At 42.8% G+C, this 23,209-nt stretch overlaps 1 protein-coding gene across 1 annotated transcript; it reads right to left on the minus strand.

The window, feature by feature from the left end:
* Nucleotides 1-597: 597 nt before the first annotated feature.
* Nucleotides 598-14,276, minus strand: LOC133378851 (E3 ubiquitin-protein ligase TRIM17-like; the record flags this gene model as incomplete). The annotated part of the gene is made up of 3 exons (XM_061613464.1): nucleotides 598-1,012; nucleotides 13,807-13,899; nucleotides 14,013-14,276. Coding segments are annotated over 3 exons (600 nt in total), but the record flags the coding sequence as incomplete, so codon positions are not given.
* Between the last annotated feature and the right edge of the window lie 8,933 nt (nucleotides 14,277-23,209).

A 23,209-nucleotide genomic window follows, 5' to 3' on the forward strand; every position in this document is an offset into this window, starting at 1 on the left:
GCAACCACAGAACAAGGTAAGTTAAGCAAGGGAATGGTGGAGTCCCGAAGTTCTCGCCGTGTGAGAATCACGGAAGGGGAGTGCTGGGGCAGGCTTTTGCCCAAGGGCTCCAGCGTGTCTGGTGCCAGCCCTGCCTGCAAGCAAGCCAGACTGCTATAGCTTCACTTCCGGAACAGGGATGGCGAACCTCGGGCACAGTGGCCAAATGCGGTCCTCCAAGGCTCAGAACTCTCCCAAGGTTCCACCCCTCCCCAGCCATGCTTCATGCCATTCTTGGTGTTTTTGCCAGGCTGGAATGTGTCTTTGAACTTTGATAATACTTGCCTGGAGGAAGTCAGAGGGGGGTGCGTGAGTGTGTGCCTTCTGCTCTAGAAAGGTAATATTTACATTCATTGTTTCACCCACTTCTGCCTCTGGCCCTGCCTGCCTCCTGCATGCATCCCCTGGAACAGGGGTGGCCAAACTTGCTTAACGTAAGAGCCACATACAATAAACTTCAGATGTTTGAGAGCCGCAAGACATGAACAAATATTACACACAAATATTACACACACATTTTTATTGTTACATGCACATTTTGTTACAAAAATGTCTATAAATATTAAGAAATATATGTACGTAATAATATTTATTCATGTATGTAGTTTTTAAACTGTTAATTTGTATTAGTTTCAATAATCTGTTTAAATTATATTAAAATTCAATTAACTATAACTAAAACTTGAATGTTTACAGACATTCTGAAAATACCATATTGAATTCCAGGTTGTTAACTCCAAAAATTACGTGATCTGACTTCCATTTCAGGGAAAATTCTTCTCTGAGCTTCTCTTACTTGGTCTAATGCTGCCAACTGAGCCCTGAGCAGCTTCAACTCTTGGTGTATCGTATCTAATTTCAACATAAAGTCTTCCATACTGACTGTTGCATTCTTGGCTGTATTTGTCTCCAGTGTTGGCTTTTTAGTCTTCATGCCTTCAAAGGTAAAAGGACATGCTTCAAAACTTGCCATCTGAAATGAATATAAACAGTTAAATTTTAAAACAGAGAACAGTATGTAGATTGTTTTCTACCTAGTTTCAATAATCACAAAGTACACGTATATACACCAAATGTTTTCAAAATCCTGAATGATTATTATTTTAACTATATTGAGCATATTTAATACGGTAATGAACTACGGAAACATCTAAGAAAAATATGCAAATTTGCATTTCATTAACATAAAATGAGACCGCCAAAAACAAAAATAAAAGGGGTAAAAACAGATATTTTAATGATATTTATTTGTCTTAGTAAATATCTGGTCAAAACATGGAGGAAAATATGTAAACCAATAAAATTAGAGATATTTTAATCAGATACCACCTTACAAAATTATAGTCTTATCATAATATTTTTATGACACAAACAGACATTGCTACAATTATCAGGCTATTTACTACTAGTAGAGATCTTATGAGTCTCCATCTTGGCTGTGAGTCGTTGAAAATCTGGCTGATATGTTGTCAAGGATGTACGAATTAGCTCCGTCAGGTGCTGATTTGTAAGGATAGCATGATGCTTCGACTTCACAAATTTCATTACAGAGTATAGTGATTCACAGCAGTATGTTGTGCTGAAAATTGAGATGAGTCACACACTGGTTTTCTTCAGTTCAGGATATTTTATTTCTGGAACTTGCTTCCAGAATTCAATTGTAGACTGGGATTTATGGATCATCTTTAGACCCAGGTCCTCCTGTAATTCTATTAGTTCCATTTCCACAGCAGATGATTCTATAACCAGAGGTTCGAGAATTGGACAACCATCACTGATCACATCAACCATGAATGGATTTACAAGAAAGGCGAAGCAGGGCTTCAGCTTCTGCAAGTCCTTAAACCTGTCTAGGAAATTATCAAGCAGTCCTTGTAATTTATCTTTGTATTCTTCCAGTTTGTGGTCTCTTATTTCAATATCAGGGAATGTATTTACTCTCCTTTTGAGACTGGGAAAGTAACTGAAGTTTCTTGACAATATGTCTCTGAAAAACTCTTATTTTATTCTGAAAGCTGAAAATTGTCTGAGTAAGATCACAAACAGACTTATCCTTCCCCTGGAGTGCCAAGTTGAGAGTTTGTAGATGATTCATTATATCAGTAAAGAACATTAGATCTTGCATCCATTCATCATTTTCCAGTTGAGGATAGAATCTTTTTTTCTTCTTCAAGAAAAGTAATAATAGGCTCCAACAGATCCACAAACCTACTTAAGACATTGCTGGTTGACAGCCACCTCACAATGCAGTAGAAAGACACATCACTGGGTTTATCTTCAAGCTCCAGTTCTTCAATAAAATTTTTGAACTGTCAGTGGGTCTTCCCATTTAAGTGTATGAAATTGACAATTTCAAGAACAGATTTCATAACATTTTCATACCTGAAGTATCTGGCTGCCAGGTGTTCATGATGAATAATGCAATGAACAGGGAGAAACTCTGGAAAGCTGGGATCACTTTTCATAAGTACAATTAATCCTGCATTTCCCCCCACCATTGCAGGTGCTTCATCTGTTGCAACACTGATGAGTTTATCCAGTGGAATATCAGCATTTGTTAAGGCTCTGTCAAGTGCATTTTTAATGTCAACACCACGAGTTGTTTCTTCTAGTGCCACTAAGTCCAACATCTCTTCTTTCACAGTTACATCAGAGGAAACATAACGAACAAATACTGCCAGTTGTGCGTTGTCTTGTATGTCTGTAGATTCGTCAAGAGCTAAGCTAAATGCAAGGGAATTCTTTAAATCATTTTGCCTGCAACATCAGCACTGATCTGGGAGATACGCCTCTCTGTAGTGTGGAGTGAAGCTGGTGTTTGTCCTATTAGTCGCTGAAGTTTTGTGTTATTTGGATCTAACACTGCAACAACTTCAGCTACATTCTTCTTAACAAATTCGCCATCAGAATATGGGCGTTTAGCACAAGCAATATTCCATGATATAACAAAACTAGCTTCAGTCGTATCGGCTTCCTTACTGAACGTTGTCAACAGTGTCTGCTGGCTATTTAGTGATGATTTTAACATAGTTAACTTGTTTTTCCGTAATTCTGATTTAGGTGGATAATCAGACGAAAAGTTTCTGTTTTCATCTTCATACTTTTGCTTCTTACAATTTGATGACACCATCCTCCTTCACAAAATTTTCACAGACACTTCTAAAAAAATTAAAGTGAAAGGAAACAATAATCTCCAACACGCGCAAAGCAACCAAACTGTACAACACCCAGTATCATGCTAACACTCGGCTAATTTCACTGCCCGCAACACAGCCACACACGTCACAATAACGCGATCGCAAGCCACGCCCACTAAAACTAACATTGTCAGCACTGGCTTGTACGATTACTGATTCTCCAGCACAATTCCTCTATAATCCTTGCTGATCCGAAATTTCTTTAATCCCTGACTCAAATCTAGCATTAAAATTAGGATTTAACTTCTTAAATATATTTACTCACCATGAACATTAAACTTATGTTTTAATCCAGTGGACTCTCAGTTTATACCCAGTAAATAATTATAAAGGTTGACATTTTTTATTTACCTTTTATATTAATTGTGATGCAAAAAGGAACTCAGCCAACATATTTCCGAGAGCCACACATATATGTCAGAGCACCGCATGTGGCTCACGAGCCACGGTTTGGCCACCCCTGTCTTAGACAGTATCTTTTCCCTTAGATAAACAACAGAATTCATTTTGCTCAGTTTCCTTGATGACAAAACAACTTTCAACCCTGCTTCTAAAGCACTGGGTTGCAAAATATCAGGAACTCAACATTCACAATTCCTGCAGAAACCTTTTTGTCTAGAGGTTTAACTTTCCCACCTCCTCCAACGAAATTAACCTTAGGAATGACGGGTAAAAATGACAAAGCAAGTTTACAATCAGAGTTACAGGTGACATCAGCATTGGATAACACATCAACAATGACATTACAGTCATGGTTCAATTTCTGAGGAACAGAAGGTCTATTACATACATCAGACTGAGAGAAATAACAGTCCCAAAGTCACATCAGGAGCAGACTTCAAAGAATCTTGCCAAAATCTCTCAGTAGAAGTCTCTGTTGATAAAGCAGTGTCATGTTCAGATGACACAAGGGTCAAATTCCCACTCCTAATGCAGTCAAGGAGTTGAACCACAGACAACCCTTGCCCCGTCTGTACAGTCTTGCCCATAGTCTGTACAACAGAACTCTTAGCCACACTGCCACTCAGGTCTTGAACAGGTAGACAACTAGGCACAAGCCTTTCTAGTTGTGGCATAGGATCAGAGCAATCAACTTCCTTTAAGCTCTGACTCTGGGTGTCACATTCAGGATATTTTCAACACTGTTCAAAGCCCAATACAGTCTTCCCTAGGGGATTCAGGCTTTCTTCCCCTCCCATGTCTGGAACCAAAACTTTTAAGACCTTGGCCCGCTCAGTCACAGATGGTACAATCTCACAAGACAAACTCTGTACAGATGCTGCCTTTTCAGGCAAAGCAGAGTCTGGCTGAGCTGCAGTCTCTAACACAGGCATATCATCCACCTGTCCATTAAGGAGGGGCTGGTTTTCCCCCACTTCCCCTTGTGCCTGGAGCAGCTCTTCTGCACAAACACCAGAAGTGCTTTGCTGAGTTTAAAACTTAACAATTGCAGCATTAGACTCACCTAAAGTTATAAACTTGGTTTTTCTTACCAGCTCTTGTATAGCAGGATCAACACTTTCTTGGTTCTCCCAACATTTCAAGACTTATCTCTGATACCTGGTCTCTTTTAAAACAGCGGAGTCAACAGAAAAGTAATTTACTCTCTTACTCCCTGGCTGACTATCTTTGGATGAAATTACATTACTTACAGTCTTGGAAACATATACTTTCGCAGCTTTACAGGGCAACACAGTCCCAAGTTCAGGGTTGGAAATCTTCTCATATACCCCCACAGGGATCTCATTAACAGCAGGAAACCCAAAAGTCTCTTTTGGTTCTCCTCCTTCACTCAGCCGAATGTCTTCCTCTCCCGTGTCAGTTTTGGTTGTTAAGAGGGATGCCTTGACAGCTACATTGCTAAGAATATTATCTCTGGCTCGTAAATCTTCAGAAGCAACGAGCCTCTGTTCAATTCCAGTATTAACTGTTTGCTCACAACTTTTCAGTTCTTTAGAAGCAGACTCAAACTGCAGTGGGTCACTCACCAATCCTGCAACATGTACGGACTTCATAAATATTATTTCACTGGGGTGAGTCTGAACCCCCACAGCTGTTTCCACCTGAACTGAATTCATAGCAACACTTCTCTGGGACAGGGCTGCTTCCCTCCTCCCTGCATCTTAGCAATAGGTTGAGACAAACTCACCCTCTTGGGCACCACAGAAAAAACTGCAGGTGAAGTACGGCTGTTATCCAACAAACTGGGTACAGAAAAAGTCCATTCAATAGATGTGCTTCCTTCAGACAACCAGTCAGAACCTTTCAGAGACTCTGCCCCCCCCCCGAGCTCAGCTAAATCTTGACATGCCAGACTGGAGCAACTCTAGGAGAATAGAGTATGCAACATGAGATAGTGCTGGAAGATGAGACCCACAGGTTAGAAGGCATTCACGGAGCTACTGGGGAAAACAACGGACAAGTACGAGTAGTCCTGTGACTAATGATGCAGCTGGCTCAAAGGCAAAAGGAAGCCCAGAGGCTGATGTGCATAGATGCGAAATGAGAGTCCGGAGTTGTACAACGCACACAATAGGAACATGGAATGTTAGAAGCATGAACCAGGGAAAGTTAGAAATTGTCAAGCAAGAAATGGAATGCATCGACATTACCATACTTGGTGTGAGTGAATTAAAATGAACAGGAATGGGACATTTCCAATCAGGCAACTACAAAATATTTTATGCAGGAAATGAGAAATTAAGAAGGATGGGGTTGCTTTAATATTGAAAAGTGATGTGGCAAAAGCAATTAGGAGCTATAACACAAGGTCTGGGTGAGTGATATCAATGAGATTAAATGGGAAACCTATTAACATAACCATCATCCAAGTTTACGCTTCAAAGGCAAGCACAGAAGAGGAGGAATTGGAGAGATTTTACACAGAAGTACAGGAAGAAATTGATCACACACCAAAACAGGATGTCCTGTAATCATGGGGGACTGGAATGCAAAAGTATGGAACAGAGAAGAACTAGGAATTGTGGGGAAATGGGGCTTAGGAGATAGAAATGAAGCAGGAGAAAGACTTATTGAATTCTGTGAAACCAGTAATTTGTTTCTAGCAAACACATTTTTTGAGCAACCAAAAACATGACTGTACATGTGGACATTACCAAATGGTCAATATAGGAATCAAATTGATTATATAATTGGTAACAGAAGATGGAGAAGTTCCATACTTTCTGCAAAAACAAGACCAGGGCAGACTGCGGTACAGATCATGAACTGTTAATATCGACAATCAGAGTAAAACTAAAGAAGAACTACAAAGCAATCATAATGCCAAAATACAATTTAAATAACATCCCAGCAGAATTTAAAGAACAAGTAAGGAACAGATTTGAGGCTTTAAAATTAGTTGACAGAGAACCAGAAGAACTATGGAGTGAAGTCAGAGACATTATCAGGGAAGAATGCAAAAAGACAATAGCTCTCATTAAAAAGAGAGAAAGACCTCAATGGATGACTGAAGAAACTCTTAAAATGGTTAAAGAGAGAAGGAAAGCAAAAGGAGACAGGAACGCGGTCAGAACCCTAAATGCAACAATACAGCGACTAGTATGTAGGGACAAAGAGAACTATTACAATAGTTATTGTACAGAAATAGAAGAGGACAACAAAAAGGGTAGAACAAGAGCTCTATTCCAAAAGATTAGAAAAATGAAAGGGATATTTAAACCAAGAATAGGGATGTTGAGTAATCAACAGGGGAACACACTAACTGACTGACATGAAATAAAAGGAGGATGGAAACAATACACTGAGGAACTCTATAAAAAGAGATGCAAGGATTACAGATTCATTCATGGAGGAACCATATGATGAAGAACCAGAAATTTTAGAATGCGAGGTGAAAGCTGCTCTTAAAATACTTGGAAGAAACAAATCACCAGGAACAGATGGCATACCAAGAGAGTTGCTACAAGCTACTGAGACTGAATCTGTCCAAATTTTGACAAAAAATTGTCCGCAAATATGGAAAACTAAACAAAGGCCCACAGACTGGAAGCATTCAATATACATCCCAATTCCAAAGAAAGGGGATCCCAGGAAATGTAGTAATTATCAAACTATTGCCTTAATATCCCATGCAAGTAAAGTAACGCTCAAGATTCTACAACAAAGGCTCTTACCATATATGGAGCGAGAAATGCCAGATATCCAAGCTGGATTTAGAAAAGGAAGAGGCACCAGAAATCATATTGCAAATATACGTTGGATAATAGGAACGGACCAAGGAATTTCAGAAGGAAATCACCTTGTGCTTTATAGGTTACAGCAAAGCCTTTGATTGTGTAAATCATGAAAAACTATGGAATGGTTTAAAAGGAATGGGGATGCCACAGCATCTGATTGTCCTGATGCGCAACCTATATTGTGCACAAGAGGCTACTGTAAGGGTGTGAGACAGGGGTGTATTTTATCACCCTGTTGGTTTAATGAAGGAGGTGTGAAAACTGGAGGGAGAAATATCAATAATTTAAGATATGCAGACGATACCATACTACTAGCAGAAACCAGTAATGATTTGAAACGAATGCTGATGAAAGTTAAAGAGGAAAGCACAAAAGCAGGACTACAGCTGAACGTCAAGAAGACTAAAGTAATGACAACAGAAGATGCAACTTTAAAGTTGACAATGAGGACATTGAACTTGTCAAGGATTATCAATACCTTGACACAGTCCTTAACCAAACTAGGGACAATAGTCAAGAAATCAGTAGAAGGCTAGGACTGGGGAGGGCAGCGGTGAGAGAACTAGAAAAGGTCCTCAAATGCAAAGATGTATCACTGGACACTAAAGTCAGGATCATTCAGACCATGGTATTCCCAATCTCTATGTACCGATGTGAAAGTTGGATAGTGAAAAAAGCGGATAAGAGAAAAATCAACTCATTTGAAATGTGATGTTGGAGGAGAGCTTTACACATACCATGGACTGCAAGAAAGACAAATACTTGGGTGTTAGAACAAATTAAACCAGAACTGTCATTAGAAGTTGAAATGATGAAACTGAGGTTATCATACTTTGGACACATCATGAGAAGACATGATTCATTAGAAAAGACCATAATGCTCCGGGAAAAACAGAAGGGAGTAGAAAAAGAGGAAGGCCAAACAAGAGATGGATTGATTCCATAAAGGAAGCCACAGACCTGAACTTACAAGATCTGAACAGGTTGGTTCACAACAGATTCTACTGGAGGTCGCTGATTTATAGGGCTGCTATAAGTCATAATCGACTTGAAGGCACATAACAACAACAACAACGAGCTCTACTGGTATTACTGGCATTACTTTTAGCCATCTTGGAGGATTCCCTCTTTTGGTGGCTGACCCCCTTGCCAAGAAAACAGACCACACTTGGCTGGGGTGTAGAAGATGCTTTGATAGCAGAAGATGGCTTCTCCACCACCACCACCTCACTTATTTCGGCTGCGGCCACAGTTTCTATTTCCCCTCAGCTCCCTTGTTGGGCCGACGGCCCTTGAAGGCTCCCGGATTCTTGAAGAGTGGAGGCTGCTGACTCTCTCCACTAAGTTCTTGGAGAGCAGCTAATTTGTCTGCCGCAAGACCTGCATCACGCAGGGTCCTTGGCATCTTGTCTCTGACAGAGAGTTCCAAGTCTCTAGGCAGCAACTTATAAAATCGCTCCCTGGCAAATAAATCACACACCTGTTCCAGAGTTGTTGCCTCTGCAGCTTCAAGCACATGTCCAGAATTTTACGCATGCAGAAGGCTAGGGCTGAAAAACGTTCTTTACTGCTTCTCTGCAAAGTCTCAAACTTACGGTAACATGCCTCTGCAGAAAAACCAAACTGTTGTCTAGCCAGTTTATAAAAATAGTCATAACCATCTGTCAGTTCTCTAGGCAAGGCAAACGCAAGATCCCTTAGTTCTCCAGAAGTTTGGGACCTTAACACTTGCATCCAATAGTGCCTAGGCAGCTGCTGGTCCCTACAGACTTGCTCAAAAATCTTCAAATAGGTGTGCACGTCCTCTCCGGGATTGAAAACTGGAAACCACTCTATACTGATGTTCTCCAGGCTTTCCTCAGTCCTTCGTTGCTCCCTCTCTTGTTGCTGTTGTTCACGCCTCTCCCAGTCGTGCTGTTCCCGCCACACCCACAAGCGGTCCTGCCGTTGCTCCCTCATAGCTTCAAACTGCAAGTTCATCAACTCCATTTGCTTTGCAAAAAAGTCCTGCATTCCAGCCAGCAAATTCTCTGAGGCATCTCCTGATACTGGGAGACTCCGTCGGCCATCAGCACCTCCATCTCCTGGGACACGAGACTGTGAAGGCTCTCCCTCCTGGAACTCGTCTCGAGGCGATAACTCTGGCTGCTGCACAGGTTCACTCCCTTCTCCTGTCTCTAAGCCTTGCCCCGGCTGCAGGAACAAAGGGCTGTAATTGCTGTCTCTGCTGTACAAGACCTCAGCTTCCTCAGCAACTGTTTTGGACCTAGTTCTAATCATCCTTGCTATCCAAAATAATAAACCTTTGTGACAGAAGTGTCTCTTCAAACAATTACCCATTTTGCCAAAATGCACTTATTTCAACAGTGTGTTCACTAGGAGAAACTGTGGCTTTGAATCCTGCAAAGCTGCTTATTGCCCTTCCTCCACTCATCAAATGATCGATCTGATGACCAGGGTGGGCCATTTGCATCGCTATCAGGGTGCTGTGCTCTGCTCACCCAATGCTGTATCTATTTTTGTTTTCTTTTTGCTGGTGTCACCAAAACTAGTGGAGTCTTGGAGGGGCTGAAAAAGTTGCAAGGGCATCAGGCACTCAAACTGGGAGTGGGGTGGTTGGGTTAGTCACCCCTGGATTAATGTTAAGTGCTTCTGTGCTGGAACAGTTTACTGGGGACAGCACCCCGTCCTCACAAGAAAAACACCAAAACTCCTTAAAAAGTCACAAAAAATGCAGGGGTGCAAGCACATTCCCCTGTGCCACTACTCACTACTGCAGAACGCATACTAGGCATGTATGACCAGTACTGTCCCTGGGTCTAGATACTTCGCTTCAGTGCTGAGAAGATTCAATTTTCCCACAAAGAAATTGCTAATGACTAAAAGAAAGATGGCTGTGCACTTGGAAATGAAGCTAGAAAAGTCCTTAGTTTCAAGTCCCGTAGGACACATCCTTTTTGCCAGTGCTTGAATTCTGATTTGGAGGGAGGGAGGGGGGATCATTGATGAAACCCACTTACTTCACTTCCTACTGAAACGCTACCAACCTGAGCCCACCCTGCTGAATGTCAGCCCATCCTTGTCTAACGTGACTGGGGGCTGCTCTCCCAGGATTCAAGCAGAGGCCTTTTCCAGCTCTACCAGCCAATGCCAAGCATTAATCCTGGGATGCTATGCAAGTGAAACACAGGCTCCGCCACCAAACTATGGCCCCTCCCAGTAAGTATAACTATACAGCAGAGGCAAGGAGCTCTACGGGGGCACCTACTACCAGTACTTTTGGCTTTCAGTTTCCCTGTTCAGTGTACGAGACAGAGTTTCTTCTCCCTGTTTGTTCAGAAACTCCAAATGACTCAGAATTGTACCCTGGTAGGAAAAAAGGCATCTGGGGTAATGGCTGCTGCAGAGATAGGCTGATAAGATGGAACAGCAGTGTCTGTTCAAAGCTCTGAGTGCACAGAGATAGATGAGAGCCCAGGACACATGTGGGGAACCTCAGGCCTGGAGGCCAAATGCAGCCCCCCAGCCCTCTCTATCTGGCCCTCAGGAGACTCTGTAAGCCGTATCCCCTTTCTCTAGGCCACACTCCTCATGAGCTTTTTTGCCTGGCTGGGAGGCGTCTTGAGCTCTGATAATGCCTTTTGCCTGCTTGGATGGAAGATAGACAGTGAGTGTGCATGTAGAAATTAGCCTACTCTAAACAAGATTAATATTTACATTTGTTGCCCTGCCCACTTTTGCCTCTGGCCCTGCCCACCATTGGCATGTGGCCCCTGAGAAGGTTGTCTAGAAGAGAATATGGCCCTTGGGCATTCTTAGAGTTCAAGGACACATTCCTCCCAGGCTCAACGCATTCAAGGAGAGTGCAAACCACAGCCAATGGGAAACATGGCCTAGGAAAAGGGGGTGTGGCCTTGGAAGAGTCCTGAGGGCCAGGGAGGGAGGTCTGGAGGGCTGCATTTGGCCCCAGACCCAAAGAGGTTCCCCACCCCTTTTCTAGAACTTTACACTGAGGGAACTAACAATACAGATTATTTGGTGAACTGATTTTAATGAGCCATTGTCTTCAGGGATTTGTCATCAATTGTATAGTCAGGCCCGCCCTTAGCATGTGTGGGGCCCGGAGCAAAAGCATAATTCCCCCCCCATTCTTTCTCTCTATATAATATATATATTGAGAGAGAGAGAGAGAGAGAGAGAGAGAGAGAGATTTTATTTACGAATATATGTTATTATAATATTTAATTTACATATGATGCTAACAATCTATTAAATACAAATATGATTACCTTCACTTCAGGGAATAGGCCTCTAGTCAACCTGTTCCATATCCATTTGTCCACTGGTCTCTCGACATCTGTCTTCCCTTTGTCAATATCTGCTAGATATGGCAGTCTATTTCTAGGCATATTTTCCCATCCTTATCTTCCTAACTGAACCTGGCACCCCTAATCTCACCAATATTCAGTCATGATGCTTACTCCCCAATGTACCTTGGTAGAGTTGTGGCTACTCCATAGCCTGATCGTTTGTAGTTTTTCTTTGGGAGTAAGTTTTCTAGTTCAACCATGGGGCTTTACTTGTAGGTAAATGTGTCCTTAGGGTTGTGTGGGTTTACACAAGAGTAGTCTCACTGAGCACATAGGCTTATTGCAGCTTTTCAACTAGACCTTTGTTTATTCAGGAGTAAGGGTGCAATCTTAATTCAATTTACCTGGGAGTAAGCACCTTTGAATTCTGTAGGACTTACTTCTGAGTAGATGTAGTTAGGGTTGCATTGTAATGCCTGCTTGCACATTGACACTAGCTTGTCTGCTTGCTCACTCACTCAATAGGGCCACAATCCAGTACACACTTACCTGGGATTAAGTCCCATTGAACACAACAGAGTTTACTTCTGAGTAGACATGTATTGGATTGCAGCCTGGGTCACTTACCTTCCCACCATTTGCCCATAATGCTTGCTTAGAAGGAACAACCATTCAGTTAAACATGACTTACTCCAAATTAAGTGGGTTTAGGACAGCAGCAAAGAACTGCTGTCTATGTTAATTTCTAAGGGTACTGAAACTTTTTCAGATTTATTTTCTGTACATTATATTAGGTAAGTTGACACAAGGAGAGGGCAAATAGACAGGTATTTGTGGGAGAGGAAAAGGAAGGCTTCCATTGAAGGTGACAGGAAAAGAAAAAATACAGAAAAGGGAGAGGAAAGTCAATTCTCCAGGTAAGGAGAACCTTTGTTAACCTTACATTAATAAGCAAATCCTAAGCATGTCTACTCAGAGGACAATTTGTTTTGATGGAATTGACTGTCATAAGAGTGCACAGGACTGCAACTTTAACATTTCAGTGTTGATTTAGAGTGAAAATAGCTTAGTGGCTTTTTTAAAAAGAATGGTAAAATGGTAAGATTTTGAATCAAAATTAAAAAGGAGGAAAGTAATAACCCCTCTCCCCATCTTTTGAACTTCGAGAGGGAGGAGAGATATAAAGTAAATACGAACGGAGGGCAATGGAATGGGGGGGGGATGCCATGGCGCAGTTGTTGACTGAAGGAGGGGAAAGAATTGCATTGCCCTCACACTCGCACACAAGGATGAGGGCTCCTTACCTAGGATGCGCCGCTCCTGCTCCTTCTCATTGGGCGAGTGAAGTTCGGGGAGGTAACCCAGCCTAAAGCGAACCTTTTCGCCTTCTCAACGCTCTAGAGTGGAGGCAGTAGCGGCGACTAACGAGCCCAGGTCTACTTGGCAATGGCACCAACAAACCACCACAAGAAGACCCATGCTGGCCTCTTAAGGCGGAACTCAGCAGCGCCAGAGCAACAGGGAAGAGTGGCGGCCGCGCAAGGCAATGGGCGGGTCTGCGTCACTAGCCTGCCTTGCCCTGTCATGGAGTCAGCGGCGCCACAACGCCCAAGGACCGTGATGCCATCTCCCCGGCTGCCAAGCACAGATCGCCAAGCGCGGGCCCCCCCAAAGTGTGGGGCCCAGGGCAAGTGCCCCGCTTCCCGGTGCCTAGGGGCGGTACTGTGTATAGCACTGCATTTAAGTTGCTCCAGCCGTTTCCAGTTAAGCATTTGAGCAGGGGCACATGCCAAAAAACATCCTTGCAAGCACTGAGCTACATCCCCAAGATCAGCCTGCCCTCCCCCTTCCCTGCCCTGTAGCTTTCTGGGCCCTTGGGACAAGGAAAAGGGTGCAACCCCCTTCAAACACTCTGCAAGAGTTCACACCATTGACTGCGAAGTGTAAGTGCTTTCAAGGATTTCCTTGCAATGCTCCCAGAAGCTCAGTCCCTTTTGGGGTAAGCAGCCAGATGCTCATGCATATCTCCATTCCTCATCCCCCCCACCACCCATTTCTTACCTTGTACTCTTTAAAAGCCTCTTCCTTTGGAATCACCTTGTGCTCCCTGTGCTCCTTGGATGTGGCTCTCAGGCTGAAAAACGTTCCCCACCCCTGTCATGAGTGAGCATCGCTTGAAACGACTGTAGAGCTGATTCCCTTTGAGGTCAAGCAGCCAGATGCTCATGCATTTCCATCCCCCATCCTAGCCCACCAGCGTTTCTTACCTTGTACTCTTCAAAAGCCTCTTCCATTGGAATCACCTTGTGCTGCCTGTGCTCCTTGGATTTGTCACACACCACACAGATGGGGGCCTGATCTTCTTCGCAGAAGAGTTTCAGAGGTTCCTGGTGTCTCTCGCACACTCTTCCCAGTGCCTCAGTGCCTCTGTCCCTCTGTCCCTCTGCAGGCTGAATTTCTTGGCTATTTCCACAATACTTGCCAGTTGTCGGTTTGTCCTGAATTGCTTTTGCTGACAAAGTTCTGGGCAGTCAGGGCAGAAAGCATCTCTGTCCGATTTCCCCCAGTACTGGGTGATGCAGTCTTGGCAGAAAATGTGCCCACAATCAACGATCACTGGATCTCTGAAATACTCCAGGCAGATGGAGCACGTCGTTTCAGAGTTTCTGGACTAGATGCTCCTCTGCCATTGTGCTTGCCTGAACAGGTAATCAAAGCTGTAGACTGAGTACACACCACACATTTAAAGCACATTATTTCCCCCAAAAAACAATTCTGGGAACTGTAGTTTACCCCTCACAGAGCTCTCACAGAGCTACAATTTCCAGCACCCTTCACAAACTACAGTTCCCATGGAATGGCGTGTATACAGTCTTCGTTTTGTTTCTCCAATTTCAAGCAATTGGACGGGCATCTTCCTCCTTCAGGGTCTTTGTAAAGTAGCAGCCCAGCAAATGCTGGGATAAGCTGGAACAAGACTCACACAAAAACCAAAAAAGTAGCTGTGTTGGCCCTTTAGAAACAATCCATAAACCGTATTAGGGCAATACCTTTACTAGGCCAACTAACATGTCTCAAAATGATTGGGCAAGCTTTGGGATCTCTTCATCAGACAAGATGGTAAACAAAACAGCAATGGGGGGGGAATTGGGTGGAAGGAATGTGTATAGTTCACTCCCATTAAGAAAATTAGAAATGAGAATTGGCTTCTGAATTCAGTCTATATTAATTTGCTCCAGTGAGCTCAAGGATAATGGCCAAAGATCCAGAACTACCCTGAAAAGAACATCATTTCAAAATTTATATGTAACTGCAGAAATGGAGAACAATTGTGAACGTTCATTTAAAACAGTAAAAGCATGAAACAAAATAAATCTGTACCTTATCTTCAAAATGAGCACAATATAACAGATGAAACCATTACAATGGGGCTCCTACAAACTTTGAAAAGAAGCAACACAGAAAGAACTACCAGTATAAGTTACTTAATGTGCATAAGAAGCTATATATGAAAAATACAAAAAGCAATTCTCTTTCTAACACCCTTCCCTCCAGTCCAGCTAACCAGAGAACAACAGCAGTAAAATAGAGGACTGGGATAAATTTAAGACTTTGGGGGACTAATGAGTAAATGAATTATTGTACATTGGGAAAGGCTTTAATGAAAACGCCTAAATCTAAGGTGATGAGGTCCAGTCCTCACTGGAGAATTTCCGAACAAACATCAGTGAGGAGAGTAGGGAAAATAAAAAAATAAAATGAAGTGAAAAACTAAAATGAAAAGGGAGCTCTCCCCAGAACACCAAACCAGTGCGCCTTTAGGTGAGAAGGGAAAGAGTGTAGGATGAAGGCTTGCAAAAGTGGATCAGTGCTTAGGTCCACCGTTAGTTATTTGCAATTTCTACTCCCCAGCCTTTCTCTGCCAACACCAACAAACCCCCTTCCCTCTCTTCCCTTTTTAATATGTCCCAAACCTACCTGAACTCTTCTCCTTCCTGCTTTCCCTCTTTTGTTGCAGCTCACTAAGATGTCGCCGAGGGCTCTATGCAACTGACTTGTAGCCCTGAAAAGGGGACGGGGTAAAAGCCGGAACGGAACGGAACAGGCTGGAACGGGCCCTTTATAAAAAAAATTGATGCCAAAAACACTGGGATGTGTTAGAGACACTTGAGAACAACATTTAGGAACAAAAACCATTCTGATAGGATTTTTATTAACCCTTTAACAACCAAAATGCCCTCCGGAACGGAATGAAACAGCCCGGAACGGTGACTTCCCAGCGACCCAGACCTGCCAAATTCACCAGTCCAACACGACTACATGGGATGCATGCCATAAGACACAAAACCTCCGCACAAACCACGTTCCGATACCCGTTTCAGGCTATAATACGCTTTTATGTAAAACAGCCCAGAACGGCGACTTCCCAATCAGCCAGACCCACCAAATTCACCAGTCCCACATGACTACATGGGATGTATGCAATAAGACACAAAACTTCCATAAAACCACGTTCCGATACCCATTCCGGGCTATAATACGCTTTTATGTAAAACAGTCTGGAACGGTGACTTCCCAATCAGCCAGACCCACCAAATTCACCAGTCCAACATGACTACATGGGATGCATGCAATAAGACACAAAACTTCCATGAAAACCACGTTCCGATACCCGTTCCGGGCTATAATACGCTTTTACGTAAAACAGCCCAGAACGGCAACTTCCCAATGAGCCAGAACTACCAAATTCACCAGCCACACATGTTGAATTGGGGAGAGATTGAGAAAGAGAGATTGGAGGGGCAAGTCAGCTGGCAGAAGGGGGAGAAAAATAGAGTTTGCCTTCTGTGAGATAGATGTGCTATCACAGGGAAAAAACTGGGTTCACAGAAATGCTCTTGTGTGCTTGGGCTCAGAATCCACCTCTGCCTTGTATTCAAGTTCTGGGCCAAACCTCACCAGTTTGCTTTCTGTGAAACGAGTTTCTGACACAACTACTTTCAAAATCAAGGTTATTAAAGTCTGGAACCTATGGGAGGGACTCCTACTCATTGGGCAGAGCGCATGAGGTGGAGGCAGAAGAACTTTCCAGTCAAAAGGCTCTCAGGCAAGAAGGCTGGAGCACAGGACCTTGGACAGCCACTGCCAGTCTGAGGGCCAAACTAGATGAGATACCAATCATGCAATAAACAATTGCATGATGAGCTTTGCAACACTAAATTGAAGGTGCAGGGCAGCTGATCCCTAGTGGGGTCTTGACATGGGGGCTTTAGTCCCTGCCCCTGCTATTTACATTGGGGAATAATAATAATAATAATAATAATAATAATAATAATAATAATAATTGTACCACCTCCTTTGCCAAAAATGCCACACCACTGTACCAGTATATATCAACAAAATCACAAAACAAAGCAATCAGTTGTCAGGGTTGAGGTCAGTCCCTCTGACATTATCTGGCCTACAAAGTGGTGGGGAAAGCATCCATTCCTCCATCCAGAAAAGGTTTAGCACACCCGTTCTATGTATGGCTAAAAAGGTAAAGGTGTTCCCGCACTTATAGTGCGAGTCGTTTCCGACTCTTAGGTTGACGTCTTGTGACATTTACTAGGCAGACCGTATATATGGGGTGGGATTGCCAGTTCCTTCCCCGGCCTTTCTTTACCCCCCAGCATATGCCGGGTACTCATTTTACCGACCACGGATGGATGGAAGGCTGAGTGGACCTCGACCCCTTTTACCAGAGATTCGACTTCCTCCTGCCATTGGAATCGAACTCCGGCTGTGAGCAGAGCTTCAGCTGCGTTACCGCTGCTTACCACTCTGCGCCACGGAGGATCCTATGTATGGCTACGATGACACAAATAAATAAATATAACTATAATGAGTAGTTCTGAAATACTGTAATGATTTTTCATTCTTCTAAAGATATTTTAACATATAGCATCATTAGCTATATTCTTTGGAAAAATATGAATCCAGTAAAAAATAAACACACATAGCAAGAAATAAAACAATGTATACAAATATGTGTAAATATATATGTATTCTAAAAGAACATTAGGATATAAATGTAACATAATATAAATAGCAGCAACTGAATCAATATTTTTGTAAACATTTTTGCAAAATAAATAGAACACAAATGTACTCTTTTGTGCAGGTAGGTGTGCAAGATCATTTCAAGTAGAGAACAGTATTTATCAACATTGAAAATAATCATATAACATTAGACAAGATCATGTTATAGAGGAAAACATTTTTGCCTGTGGCACGGATCCTTCATTTGTCACAACACTTTGGACATTTGAATATGCCACGAGGAGCTTGATTTATCTCAAGGCAGGACAGATGGTACCAGTCCTGACAGACTCCCTGGCAGAGAACCATTGTGTCCTCCTTGGGTTTCTTGCACAGATTACCCATTAAACACAATGACCAAGATGAATTATAATACTGTTGTACTGCTGAAGATAAGAATGCAATTGTAGACAATGATTCTTTAGGCACATTTCTTGAGACAGGAGTGTTGAAATTGTTCATGACTTTCTGATTTATTTGTTTCTTTGTTCTCTGCTGCTGTCTCTGAGTTGCACTTGGTTGTGGAAGTAATGCATTCTTGCTGAGCAGTTCCATAGCAATCCACTGCCGTACAGGGACCATGTCTACTGGGAAGGGGATTGGAGAGTCACTGCACAACACATGTGCAAACAGACATACAAACACCTCACAGTTGGAAGAGTCCTTTTGAACTGGTATGTCAAAAGGTGCATGAATGATCCACTCTGAACAATTCATTGCTGAAGCTGACTGCATCGCTATCAATGTTTGCAGCATGTTGGTGTACTTGGTGGAGATGCCATGTTTGGAATCAAGATACAGAATAATTTTCCACTTCATCTCAACATCCAAGTTTGTGCCAAAGTTATGAACACTTGTTGTGTATCCCTGTAATTCCATGGACCACATAATAAATGGGCTGAAGACACACACGTCAACATCTGTACTTGTCAGTCTCTAGATTTGTTCTAGTAATTAGGAATCCCCCAATTACAGTGTCAACTAGCCAGTTTTGATTCAGAAGAGACTTCATGTCATCTGCATTGATGTAGACCCTTTGTATGGTTGAATTTCTCATGTGTGGATAGCATGTTATAGATTCCCATGGAACATGTTCTTTTTTCCCCATCAGCTTTCCTTGAGTAGGTTTTTGAGGGGTACTTGAAAAATAGGGGGCTTCCTGCTCAAGATCAAAGGCAAAGGATGATAATTGCCTTTCCTTGCTAGCAGCTTGATTTTCATTTTTCTCATTTCTCTCTTGGGAGGCATCAGTTGTAGTATAACCGTGCATCAGAAGGGAATCTGATGCAGCCAATATGGTTAACTAATCTTTTTGTTTAGGTTTCTTTCTTCCAGATTTTCCTTTTCGTCCACTCATCCTCAATTTCTTCAGAGAATACATCACCTTTGTCCGATGAAGGCTTTTTTCTACAGACATCTGTGCTGCCATAATATGGTAGCATGTCCTGGAACTGTTGCAAGAACATGTTTCTTTGGGAATTAATTTCACCACATATTCCTAGTCATGTAATCCTCTGATAAGGAAACAGCCAGACTGTGCTTGTAAGAATATGCGGTTTTACTTTACAATTAAATCTGCTAGACCTTCCATAGTCTTCGATTTACGGTCTTTTCTTTGAAGTTCAGGCACATGGTCTGTGTCCATCTTTCCCTGCTTTATAAAATGCACAATGTCATCTACAGGAACACAGTCTACTGGAAACTGTGTAGTATCAGGATTTAATTTTCTGCTATTATGTTCTGCTAAGAGGTGGTAATTTCCAATTCCACGCAATCATCTTAAAATTTCTTTTAGGTAATATGTCTGAAGGAAATAAAAAACCCAAACCATTTCATCCATGTTCAGTTCCTTCTCACTGCATAGCCTCTTGAACACTGCATTCATGCTTTCAGACACATTTGTGGTAATGCCACTGGTTCCCTTATGGGTCCCTCTTTTTTCCAAGAGCCATCTTCCACAGTTTGTCATAACAACTTTTCTCAGCTTCTGATCAAAATAGTTGAGGAAGCCTGCACTCCACTTTACTTTCAATTTGCGCAGCAATTTCAGAAACTCCTCTTCACTCTCACTATCCAGAAGCTGAAGAATATTGTTGGTGTCAACTTTCCAATCACCTTTCCCTCCTTCATGTGCAGAGACCCAGAATTCCACATCTTTTATAATATGGTTCCAGCAAAGGACACGTGCACAGCCTGGAATAGCTTCCTCAATAGCATGCACAATGGCTGCTTCTCTGTCTGTGACTATCACAGTGGAATCATGGTTGGTCTTGGGCACACGGTTTCCTATAAATAAAAAAACCCGCTCATGCACATTTGTTGTGCGCTTATCATGGATCAGTATGGCCAAAGGGATTGCTGGGTTCTCCTCAAAGAAAGCACACTGGAAAATTAAAGGTGACACATAGAAGTCTCCAAGCTGAAAGGTTGTGTCATAAGACAAAAGTGTGTTTGGCTTCAACATTATCACCTCTTCAAATATGCTAATAATTTCTGGAAGTGCCAAAATTACAGACACTTCAGGGACAAGAGTGAATTCACATACAAACCCTTCCAGAGCACAGTGAAGCTCATACACACCATATAAATCATCATGGCTGATTCTGTTTTTCTGTTTCTCATACTTCCGTTTATTTTTTATTTGTTGTGTATCTTTAGGCAGCATTACTTTCATATGTTCAGCTGAAACTATTGTTGTTGCTATTTTATGCTGGTAAACTTTGCACGGGCCAAAGTGTTTCTGCCCCATAGCTTCTGACAATACAGAAGGCATGGTACGTACATGACACCTCATGGGATATTTTTTCATATTTCCATGAGGCACAGATGATTCAGGTCTCTCATCCTGTCCAAGGTAATGGACAATTACTCTGCCTACACCTCCATCAGGCGCTTCATATGCGTATCTGTGAAACAACACTTGTTCTGCGTTAAATAGTCTTTGAAATTATATCTTTCGTACCAGAGGATCCCCCCTTGGCAACAAATGCCTTCCTTTTTGAATCCATTTGTACTGATCACATCTCCAGTCATCTTTTTTATGTTTGTGGCCTTCGTAGCTATAGACAAACAGCTGCCCACATTTTGGCTTAGCAGCTGGGAGAGTTGATATTTTCCCTGCTACTGGGTTTTCCAAAATCTCAAGAGCTTCAAACGGTGAAAGTTGCTCAAACTTACGCATGTATACTACACTCATGGCTTTTCTGCTGTAGGTAATGAGAGAAGGCACTACTTGCTGCTACTGAGCCACCTCCACAGTATAAATATAGCATACCTGGGCTGCTGCCGTTTTGGTCTGAAAAAGGAAGGGATCATCCTGTCTCTGCAGAGACCAACAGATCTTATAGTGCCCCTAGTGGGAAGAAGAGTAAACTGCAGCTATTCTCTAGCATCAAAAGCTATCTGTAGTTGCATTCAATACTAGTACAGCTTACTACAAAAACCTTGCTAGGAAAGAATGTACTATATTGTTTATAGTATTATAGCCCAGAACGGGTATCAGAACGTGGTTCTCATGGAAGTTTTGTGTCTTATTGCATGCATCCCATGTAGTCATGTGGGACTGGTGAATTTGGAAGGTCTGGCTCATTGGGAAGTCGCCGTTCTGGGCTGTTTTACATAAAAGCATATTATAGCCTGGAACGGGTATCGGAACATGGTTTGCGTGGAAGTTTTGTGTCTTATTGCATGCATCCCATGTAGTCATGTGGGACTGGTGAATTTGGGAGGTCTGGCTCATTGGGAAGTCGCCGTTCTGGGCTCTTTTACATAAAAGTGTATTATAGCCTGGAACGGGTATCGGAACATGGTTTTCGTGGAAGTTTTGTGTCTTATTGCATGCATCCCATGTAGTCATGTGGGACTGGTGAATTTGGGAGGTCTGGCTCATTGGGAAGTCGCCGTTCTGGGCTCTTTTACATAAAAGTGTATTATAGCCTGGAACGGGTATCGGAACATGGTTTTCGTGGAAGTTTTGTGTCTTATTGCATGCATCCCATGTAGTCATGTGGGACTGGTGAATTTGGGAGGTCTGGCTCATTGGGAAATCGCCGTTCTGGGCTGTTTTACGTAAAAGCATATTATAGCCCGGAATGGGTATCGGAACGTGGTTTTCATAGAAGTTTTGTGTCTTATTGCATGAATCCCATGTAGTCATGTTGGACTGGTGAATTTCAGAGGTCTGGCTCACTGGGAAGTTGCTGTTCCGGGCTGTTTCATTCTGTTCCGGAGGGCATTTTGGTTGTTAAAGGGTTAATAAAAATGCTATCAGAATGACTTTTGTTCCTAAATGTTGTTCTCAAGTGTCTCTAACACATCCCAGTGTTTTTGGCATCAATTTATTTTAGAAAGCGCCCATTCCGGCCTGGGACCTGGCCTCAGTGGTGCTTCCTTCTAAAAGAAAAATGGATGGGACCAGTTTGCAAAGTTCCCAAGAGAGCTGAGCTTTCTGACTAGGGGCAGAATCAGGTTACAAACCATTTGAGCGGCAGGGTAGGAGCCCAGCTGTGCCTCTCTCAGAACAGATGAGAGAGGGAGGAAAGGTGCGCTAGAATTTGACATCTCAGTGACAAAACTTGCAGGGGGAGATGAAGGGAAAGCGGCCTGTCTCTCTCTCCCCCCCCCGCCTGTGTTCACTCCCATGTTGGGAAAGAGGCGCTGATCAGAGAGGAACTAGGAGCTCTCACACACCCCACATTGCTGGATTACAGGAGCTTCCCCATGACCCTCGTTGTGTATTGTGAAGTGCAAATGCAACCCAAGTAAAAGTAACCTCAAGAGCAGCTGCCCTTTCTTAGCGGGTTTTTTATGCCTCAGCAGCAGTGAAAGGATCCAGGGCAGGGGTTGGGGCCCTGTGGGCCTCCAGACATTGTTGCACTCCAGTTCCCATCAGCCTTGGCCTGCATGGCCAGGAATGATGGGGGTTGCAGTCCAGCAAAGCCTGGAAGGCCAGAGGTTTCCCATCCCTATTCTGGGGGCAACAGTTGCTTGGGTTTGGCTTGCATTGCAGACTTGAGGATTGTTGCTTTGTGGCTTAGGGATTTCTTTGCTTGGTTTTTTTTAAAAAAAATCTAGCCCTCCCTTCTCCCCAAAGGAGCCCAGAGTGCCGAACACCAAAGTGTTAAAACACATAGACACACACCAGAGAGAAATAATATAGTTTAAAAGCAATAAAAAAATCTGAAATCATTGAGATCATCAAAAACATGCCATGCAGTTACATACCCTCACAGCTAATACAGGAATACTCCGCTATACGGACCTTCACTTTACGGACACTCAGAAGTACAGACACATTTACAGTAGCACTATTCCCGTTTACGTACGCTCGCTTCGCAAGAACCAACACTTAACGGCATGATGCCACCGCCCGATCAGTTTCCGA

This window comes from Rhineura floridana, chromosome 3 (assembly GCF_030035675.1).
Source record: "Rhineura floridana isolate rRhiFlo1 chromosome 3, rRhiFlo1.hap2, whole genome shotgun sequence".
In the NCBI taxonomy this organism is placed as follows: domain Eukaryota; kingdom Metazoa; phylum Chordata; class Lepidosauria; order Squamata; family Rhineuridae; genus Rhineura; species Rhineura floridana.